The sequence below is a fragment of the Lutra lutra genome, chromosome 9 (assembly GCF_902655055.1).
Source record: "Lutra lutra chromosome 9, mLutLut1.2, whole genome shotgun sequence".
Classification (NCBI taxonomy): domain Eukaryota; kingdom Metazoa; phylum Chordata; class Mammalia; order Carnivora; family Mustelidae; genus Lutra; species Lutra lutra.
Genome location: NC_062286.1, coordinates 35,476,510 through 35,486,276, shown reverse-complemented (window position 1 = coordinate 35,486,276; position 9,767 = coordinate 35,476,510). Strand labels below are relative to the sequence as shown.

General features: G+C 56.9%; 1 protein-coding gene across 1 annotated transcript; it reads right to left on the bottom strand.

Moving 5' to 3' along the window:
* Nucleotides 1-4,461: 4,461 nt before the first annotated feature.
* On the bottom strand, nt 4,462-6,943 carry DUSP2 (dual specificity phosphatase 2). The gene is made up of 4 exons (XM_047747003.1): nt 6,349-6,943; nt 6,125-6,246; nt 5,449-5,668; nt 4,462-5,326 (listed from the first exon to the last, which is right to left on the bottom strand). Exons 1-4 carry the CDS (start codon nt 6,893-6,895, stop codon nt 5,112-5,114), a joined length of 1,104 nt encoding a protein of 367 aa, XP_047602959.1. The 5' UTR covers nt 6,896-6,943; the 3' UTR covers nt 4,462-5,111.
* Between the last annotated feature and the right edge of the window lie 2,824 nt (nt 6,944-9,767).

The window sequence follows — 9,767 nt, the reverse complement described above, 5'->3', positions numbered from 1 at the left end:
TCTGGACCCTGGTCAAATATTTCTCCACCTGGCTGAAGTCCGGGAGAAGGTGAGAAACCAGGCACAAAGCACCTTGCAGGGAGGGAGGGTACCACTCCGGAGTGTGTCTCGTCTAAGGTCCCCTCCCACCACCAGGGGGCAGGGAAACATCACAGAAGGGTGCTAAGGCGGGCACGCCGGGACGGCCCTCATCCTCCAACAGTGGGAGATCCCTTTCCTGCCCCCCACCCCCGCCGCCCTTCGCTCACACCTGGGAAAAGCTGCCTGAGACCCTGAGGCACCCCCAGCCTCTCTGGAAGGAGGAAAGGGTCACTAATTTTTATAAGCTTTTACTTTAGTTTACATAGGGGGAAGTGCACAGTCCCAAGTGCGGGAACCTGGAAAAGTTTACACACTGAACACCCAGCGTAACCAGCGCCCCAGAGAAGCCTGCCATGTGGAGACAGGGAGCTTCTGGATACCTTCACCTTGCATGGACACTACCCCTGTCATCCCCACAACAGCCTTGCACAATTGGCATTTATCCCCATTACACAGATCCACAAGCTAAAGCTCCTTACCCACATTCCTCTCCCTCTACACTCCTTAGCCTCTTTCTCAGAGCTGGGTCACCAGGGGGCCCACCTGGATTTAAATCCTAGAGGTGAAAGATTTGAGGACCTCCCCCACCAATGCCCAGTGAAGAGAAGTGACAGAGCAGAGGCAAGGTCACCAGCTACGGTCCACACTGTGCTGGTGTGCTCAGCCTCCTGCCATGCCTGGAATCCAGCATTTCTCCAAATATAATATAAGAGAGCCACGGGGAGAACAGACAGATGCCCCTGCCCCCCAGACAGGGTGTTGGGGTGTGTAAACGTGCACGGACTGGCCACAGCTGATGAGAGCTTGCTAAAATCATCCTGATAGTCACCCTGCTGGGGTAGAGAAACAGATTCTTGGTTAAGAAATGCAGTTTGGCTTGAGGACATTATGTGAAGCGAAATAAGCCCTTTACAACAGGGCCAACCTGGTATGATTCCACTTAGAGGAGACACACAGATTCAGAGACAGGAAGTAGAAGGGTGGTTGCCAGGGCCTGTGGGAAGGGGGAAACGGTGAGCTGTCATTTAATGGGCACAGAGATGCAGTTCTGCGAGAGGGAAACTTTCTGGAGATCTTGAATATGTTTAACGTTACTGTCTAATTAAAAATAGTAAAGGTGATGGGGCACCTGGTGGCTCAGTCAGTTCAGTGTCCAACTCATGGTCTCAGCCCGGGTCTTGATCTCAGGGTCATGAGTTCAAACCCTATGTTGGGCCGAATGCTGGGCGAGGAACCTATTTAAAAAAAAAAAAAATAGTAAAGGTGGTAAATTTCATGTTATACAGTAGTCCCCCTTCCTCTGTGGGGGATACATTTCAGGATCCCCAGTGGATGCCTGAAACTGTGGTTGATACACAAGTCTGTTTTTTCCTCTACATACAAACCTATGAGAACATGTAATTTATAAGTTAGGCACAGTAAGAGATGAACAAAAGTTAATAAATGCTGTAATTAACAACTAATAAATGTAAAATTAAAATAAATGGTCTTTCTCTCAAAATATCTCATTGCACCGAACCTCACCCTTCTTGTGATGGTGCGAGATGATAAAATGCCTACGTGATGAGGGGAAGGGAGGTGGGTGATGTCGGCACTGTGACAGATCGCTGGGTTACTGTTGACCTTCCAGCAATATGTCAGAAGGAGGAGCACCTGCTTCCAGACATCAGTTGACCACAGGCAGCTAAAACCACAGAAAGCAAAATCTCGGATAAGGAGGGACTTACCATATATTTTTAACCACAATTTACATTTTTTTAAAAGTTTTTATTCATTTATTTGACAGACAAAGATCACAAGTAGGCAGAGAGGCAGGCAGAGAGAGAGGAAGGGAAGCAGGCTCCCCGCCGAGCAGACAGCCCAATGCAGGGCTCGATCCCAGGACCCTGGGATCATGACCTGAGCCAAAGGCAGAGGCTTTAACCCACTGAGCCACCCAGGAGCCCCACAATTTAAATTTTTTTTTAAAAGATTTATTTATTCATTTTAGAGAGAGCGTTAACAGGGGTGGGGAGGGGCAGAGAGAGCGAAGCCTCAACCAGATCCCCTGCTGAGTACACACCCCCACCCCCACCCCCCACCCCCACCCCCGCTCACCAGCCCAGGGCTCATCCCAGGACCCTGAGATCATGATTTGAGCCAAAATCAAGAGCGGGCTCCTTGACTGACTGAGCCACCCAGGAGGCCCACAGTTCAAAAATTTTAAAGAAATAAATGAGAAAGGAGAGAGAGGCAGAAACAACAAACTTGGGGCACCTGGGTGGCTCAGTTGGTTAAGCAGCAGACTCTTAATTTGGGCTCAGGTCATGATCTCAGGGTGGTGAGACCAAGCCTGGCATGGGGGCTGCTTGTGGAATTTGCTTGAGTCTCTCTCTCCCTCTGTCCCTACCCCCACCCCCACTTACTTGGGCTTGATCTCTCTCTCTTTCTCTCTCTCACAAAAAAAAAAAAGAAGAAAAGAAATTTTTAAAAAAGAAAAACTTAAGAACACACGTAGAGAAGGCTGGAGGAGGAGAGTGAGTGGAAGGGATGGGGCAAAGGCGATGGGCAGGGGCCTCAGCCCCCAGCCCTGCTGTTTGTGAGACAGGACTGGGTGGTGGGAAGGCCCCAATGACTCAGCGCCCCAGCTGCCCTCCACTCCCAACCCAAGTTCAGTGTTGTTGGCAGGTCCAAACGGAAGTCTACTCAGGGCCTAAGAAAGCCTTGATCACAAGCCCAGCTCTGCTTGGTTCCCACCGGGAGCGCCTCACCCGTCCTAGAGAGCAGAGGGAATAAAACCTGGGAGGCAGGCTGCTCGTCCTTCACCAGGCCTGTTGGAATGAGTGCCGACCTGTGCCAGACTCCGGGCACCGAGGGCAGAGCAGACCACGGGCCTGGCCTGCTCGAGCCTCCGGCCTGTTTGAGACGCACAGCTACACACCTGCGAACCTTCACCTCCTGGGCCAGCAGTAGCTAGCATATTTCCTGAGCACCTACTACGTGTAGATGCCAGGCTAAGCCTCTTAAATGGACTGACTTGTGCTGTTCTCCACACCACACCGACTGGCAGAGGCTAATGATAAAACCCCATTTTACAGACAAGGGAGAAGAAATGCAGGAGCAAACCTGGCCTCCTAACCATCGAGCTCCACCCCTCAAGTGTACCCTGCTGGGTACCCAGAATGCCACGGGGAAGAGCCAGCATTCTGTGGGGGGCACCCTTGACCTGAGTTGCGAAGGACAAACAGCATCAGCCCGATGACACTAGGAGTGGCCAGGAGTGGAGGCTAGATGAAGCAGGGGTAGCTGTCCAAGAGTTGACCATGAGGACCTCCGCACCCCTGCTCCCAGGCAAATCATAGCCCCTGTTGCCAGCAGCCTCAGCACGCACCCCTCCACTTCTGGCTTTAGCTGGACCCATGACTCCTACCTCCCCGGACGGCGTAGTCCCGTGCCAGGCAGGTAACCAACATTCAGTCAAAACATGCTGCTTGCAGGGTGCCTGGGTGGCTCAGTGGGTTAAAGCTTCTGCCTTCAGCTCAGGTCATGATTCCAGGGTCCTGGGACCAAGCCCCGAGTCAGGCTCTCTGCTCAACAGGGAGCCTGCTTCCCCTTCCTCTCTCTCTGCCTGCCTCTCTGCCTACTTGTGGTCTCTGTCAAATAAAAATAAAATCTTAAAAAAAAAAAACAAAACCATGCTGGTTGGGTGGGTGTAAAGAGCAACTAAGCCCATCCCCGGTGACGTCTTCTCACGCCAGACACGAGGCCACGTGGCTTCTGGGGACAAGAAGGAACTTGGGAACAGGCTGCCATGAGCCCCAGGGCAAACAAGCATTCAGAGGCCTGGGGGCTGTGCCTGTGCATGCGAGAGGAGAGGGGGGCGGCTATGTTGCCCTACTGTGGGGAAGAGGAGACCTGGCCTAGCTCAAGCGCGCACAGCCGCCGCAAGAGGCGCGCGCACACACACAGGCACATGCGCGGATTATCTTCAGGAGCACGTGACATGCAGGTTGTGTGCAATCTGAGAACACCAGACACACACACCTGTGCAACAGCCACACACATGGATGCACACGCATACATATCCACCCATGTTCCCAAAAAGAAGTGGGTCTGAGCCATGGACACAGGCCTCTCCCCACAGGGTCCAAAGCCAGTGATAAGAATAAGGTTGGAGACAGCCTCCCAGAAACCACCTCCTGCAGCTCTGGAGACAGAATACTGCCTGCACTAGGACACCAGCACAGGGCACCTGGGGCCAGGAGGGCCCCTCCGCTCCACGGGCACCTTCCTCCTTCCATGCCCCAGGCATTGGCCACGCAAGGAAAGGGGAGGTCTGATGAAGACACAGCATTGGAGCATTTTCCCGGGGCATTGACTTGAGACCAGATGGTTGAGACGTTGTTTTTTAAACAAAACAATATTTTATTGACACGTCCTCAATGTTCCGTATAAATATAAAGTGCTAAGTTTCCAACCCCCGCCCGCAGGGCTGGGAGGAAGTGGGGGAGGGAGTGTTAAATGTCACCTGAACACAAAAAAACTTTCCAGCACCGATATAGGCGTGAAATGCTCACACACACACACACACGTGCGCAAGAGGCCCACACGCAGCAGACGCAGCCCTTCCCTGACACACAGCTCCCCAGGAGCACAAGGCGCAGGCCCCAGGCCTGTAGTGGACCACCCCCTAGATGGGGCTCCTGGTTGTCACAGCTTTTTCCTTGGAGCCCTCGGGCTGCCAAGGGCTTCAACATCATGGTGGGACCCGTGGGAATCCACAGGTATAGAGTCCAGTCAGTTTCTGCCAGAAGATAGAGGGCGGAGGGGAAGCAGACATGCCCTCCATTCTGGTCCTCAGAATGAGGTCCAGCCCTCAAACCCAGCAGACAAGCACCAAGTGAGAAAGTCCAGAATTCCTACGTTCGCAGCACCACCACCTGGGGGCTTTTCAAATTTCGGGGAAAGGGCAGCTTTCCCTGAACTAGAGAGAATCGGTGCCCCTCTCCTCGGGGCAGTGGGGAGTGGGGGGAGCATGGTGGAGCCCCGCATCAGTGACATAGCACCTGAGTCTCGAACTGTAGCAGCTGCCCCATGAAACTGAAGTTGGGGGAGATGACTCCCCGGCGTTGCTTGACAAAGTCAAAGGCCTCGTCAAGCCTCACGCGGTGGCTCTGTATCAGGTAAGCCAGGCAGATGGTGGCAGAGCGTGAGATGCCCGCCTGGCAGTGTACCAGTACCCGGCCTCCGCTGTTCTTCACCGAGTCTGCAGGGGAGATGAAGAAAGGAGGGTCACACACGAGGGGAGGCAGGGGAGGTGACAGGTACCCCCGGCCCCTCACCTGGGTGTCCCTTTGGGTCCCTCCGCTGAGGACCACCCCCCCTTACCAATGAAGCTTATGGCCTCCTGGAACCAGGCACTGATCTCCACCATCTGGTTGTCCTCCACCGGGATGCTCTTGTAGCGGAAAAGGCCCTCAAAGTGGTTGGGGCAGCTGGCGGACACGTTGAGGACCGCAGTGATGCCACAAGCCTGCAGCCCCTGAAGGTCGGAGGAGTGGCTGCAGCTGCCCAGGAACAGGTAGGGTAGGATCTCCACCGGGCCGCCCTGCATGGGGAGGAGAAAGGAATCAGGAGGAGGCCCTCTTCGCCCCCACCTGGAGGGCTTGAGCACCAGCAGGCGCCAACATGTCCGGCCCCAGCAAGAGGAGCCCTCCACCTATCCACCTATCCGCCTATCCCGACCAGGATCACACTCTGGAAACGGAGCACCCAAGAGGACACACAGAGATACACACTCACAAATACACACCTCCCCCGTCAAAGCCCCAAATATGCGGCAGACACAATTCACAGAGCCACACAAGAGCTGCCCACACCAGACGCACGGAGATGTGCTCCCCATCTGCTGCGGACACGGACACACACACACACGTGAGTGTGGACACGGAGAGACTCCTCGAATCCACAAATGGCAGCCCCCTTCCCCAGAGGTGCCCATCTCGCAAATGGCGGGGACAGGGGTTGGGGGCGAACAGCGAAATGAGCTCGGATCTCAGCTCACCTGATCGTAGAAGGGAACCCTGGGGTCAGAGCGGCTGTTCTCTAACCCAGCAGACGACAGGGCCGGGGCGGGGGACTCGGAGCACAGATCGGGACAGCACGCCTGGAAGCCATCGAAGCCGCCTGCAGGGAGGGCAAGAGGCGGTTAGCGGGGAGGGTCCGGCGGGGACGGAGGAGTGTTGGGAGGACTCCGGGAGGGGTTGCCGGGGCGCGGACGGCGCTCACCTCGCAGGAAGCACACCGTCGTGGGTCCCCCGCGGGTCTCGGGCAGTAGCGCGGCGAGCAGCGCGTGTGCCGGGCCGTCGGGCGGGAGCTCGGCCACCGAGGCGCTGCCCTCGTCCAGCACCACCGCCCGGGCCAGCTCCCCGCGGGCCAGGCGCGCCCGCAGCGCGCGGTCGGGCAGCAGGCAGGCGAGGGCGGCGGCTGGTGGGCCGCGGGCGCGGCGCCGCAGCAGCGCGTTCCAGGGCACGGGCCGCGCGTGGCGCACGTGGCGCCGGCAGAAGGCCAGGAAGGGGCGGCAGTCCAGCAGCAGCGTGCGCTCGGCCTCCCGCGGCTCCCGCAGCAGCGCGCCCAGCGCCGCGCAGTCCAGCTCGTGCGCCGCCTCCAGCCCCATAGCGACGGCCGGGTTCCTCCCGCCCCTGTCACTGCGCTGCTTCTGCCCCGCCGCGCGCTCGGGCTCTCGCGGCGGCCGAGCTGACCGAAAAGAGTGTTCTGGGCGCCCTGGGCGGCGCCGCAGCTTAAGTACCCGGGGGCCCGCCTCCCGGGTCACCATACAAGGGCAGCGCAGGAAGGCGCCGGCCCCCGCCCCCGCGGTCTTCAGCTAGCTCTAGCGGGGCTGGCCCAGGGACTGGGCGGGCTGAGGGGGGAGGAAGCGGAGACTAGCTGTTGAGGGAAGGGTTTTGCCAGAGTCGGTGGGGCGCGGGTGCTTGCTACCCCCATCTTTGCGCCGGAGCCTGGAAGAACGCTCCCACCCTATGACCTGCTCCACACCGTTCAGTCCTTGGGAACTGGTGTCTCAGATGCACAGCCCCATTGCCCAGAGACTTTGGGGCCAGGGGTGCCCCTTGGCGTGTTTCCTCTCCCTTCTCCCTTTGTCTTCCAAGATTTTTCCCTCTGGGGATTTGTTACAACAAAAATTGAGATGCGTGATTTCTACAATGGGGAGTGGGGAGCCATGCTGAGATGTCCTTTTTCTACTTAGAAACCTTGGGAAGGAGGAACTTTACTTCTTCTCCCTCTCCTCTGGTGTTGCGCTGCTGAGACCAGCACTCTGGGTCTGGCAGCAGGTTAGTGGCCAACCTGGTCCAGACCACTGTCCTCTGGGCCCAAGACCCTGAACATTGGCATGAGACGGACCCCTGGGCCTTCCAAATGATAAGTTTCCAGTTAAGAGTGGGGCAAGGCTTCCCCTGGGGCCCAGGGAAACCCCAGAGGCCCAGGGTGAAGCACTTCCCCAAGTCACAGGCCAGCTTGGAAGGGGAACTCTGCTGACGTTGATGGGCTCTCCCTGGGGCCTTATGGGAATTTCAAGCAGCCTCACTAAGGGGAAGAAGGAGAAGAACTACCAGAATCTGCCTCCTCCACCCCTTTATCACGCCCCTTCTCAGCCCTCCCTGGACATTGGCAGCCCCCCCCCCCCGCAACTGCCAGCAGGGACCTTGAACTGGCACCTGAGCAAGGTAATGAGCAGTGAAAATGGGGAGCTCCATAATCTACACCCCTTCTGTCCGCCCAGGGACTGGATATGGTAAGGCCCAGCAGTGTGTGGGGAGAGTAGCTGGGCCTCTGGGTTGGGGGCAAGAGATATTGACAGCTAAACTCCAAAGCAGAAACCTTCAGGTGGAGGGAAGAGCATCCTGGAGGAGGAGCTGCCCTCATTCCCACCCCTAGCTGTGTGGGATTTCAGAACCCAAGCCCCTAGGCTCCCATTCCCCCACACCACTACGCAGTGTCCTCTGTGAGATCCTTCCAGCTCCCCTATATCCAGACTGCCTTGGAGGGCTGCAGATAGGACCCACGTTGGCCTCCAAGTCCTCTGCTTGGTTTATAAACTCTTAACTCCTCAAAATGGTGTGTCGATGCATCTGTCACTCTCTCATGCCTCAGTGTCCCCATCTGTAAGATAGGAGCTCATAATAGACTGTGCGTTCACCCACACTGATTCCAAGGCTACAAGGCCACACCACTGTCTGGGCTCCTCTAGTGTCCTATCCCTCCCTACAGGCCAGTCTGGAGGCTGATGTGGCAAAGCCCACAACAGAGCCGGGGAGTCTGGGCCACAGATCCCAGAGGCTGATATGAGGCCCTTATCCTTGGCATCAGCCCGGCAAATGACTTAATGGCTGATTCCAGGGGCAAATTACAGAGCACGCAAAAGAACAGTCAGGTCCAGTCTTGCTAACCCGTAGGGCTGGCGTCACCTGTCCCACTGGGAGCCACAGCCTCCCAGCTCTTTGGGTAGGAGGAGAGAAAACTGACCAGTTGAGATCCTGGCTCAGGAGTGAAAACCAGCTCAGTGGTGGGGCTGCAGACCCAGGACTCCCACGCAGGGCTGAACCTATCCCCCTCCGTGGGGAAAACGGCCTGCACCTTGCTGGGAAGTTCCACTCGGGAGTGGGAGTGCACTGTGAAAGCTTCACTCTAGCAGCAGAGTCCCAGGGACCCTGCCCAGCACTCCGCCTGAGGTGGTGGCATGGATGGCACCCCCTCAATGCCACCTGCTTTGGGGCTGTCCATTCTGCGGCTCTGGAATACAGAATCAAGGAGGCCTGACTTAGCCATGAAGCTGGGGTAACCCCCACCCCCAATAACAGTGTAAAAGCCCAAGGCCAAAGTAACAAGAGAGGGAGGACGCAAGCCCACATGCCACCCCCACTTCTGCTCTGACTAAAGATCCCCAGACCTCTGGTGAGTCATAACACGGAACGTCTCCCCTCCTTGGCCACCTCCTGAGGGAACACCATTCTCACTGCAGAGATGAGGCAGGGCTCTGGACACACGGGTAGAGACTGTGAGGAGGGGTCTTGATCAGCCGGATGCCCCACAGGCTGAAGGTTCTGGAGGGAGGACCCCCAGCTCCTCATCCCTAGATCATAATGGATGACAGGAGGAGGGCTCTAGACTCAGAGGCTTCAGGTTCTTTGGTGTTCCTGGCCTAGCTGTTACAAAGCAAACACGATCAAGTCGGTTTGGAGCCCAGCTTCAGTTTTTAACTAAAATACATAATTGGAGCAAATGATGTTGTGCTGTACTTTGTAACCACCTGTTTTGAGAGTGAGGTGTCATTCACCTCCTGCCTTTGGGACTCCTGGCTTCCCCTGTCCCGATCGGCACAGCCTGACCCAGCCCCCACTCCAAGCTCTGTACTGCTGTGGGCTTGAGTCTGGTGTTCCTTCCTCCTCCTTCCAAACCTACGCCCCAAGCCCATGCCCCAGGTGGGGAGGAAGAAATGAATGGTGTGGCTACCATCCTTGTGCCAGGTGGGGAGGAAGGTGAGAGTGACGAGTTGTGGCCTCCCCCAGCCTCATCTGAGCAGTGAGTCAGGATGACGTCAGGTTTCCTGTGCCAGGCCTCTGCCTGGCAGGCGCGGCGGGCACCCCCACAGGCTCCTGCCTGGTGGGGACAGAGGCTCCATGTTCTTCAAA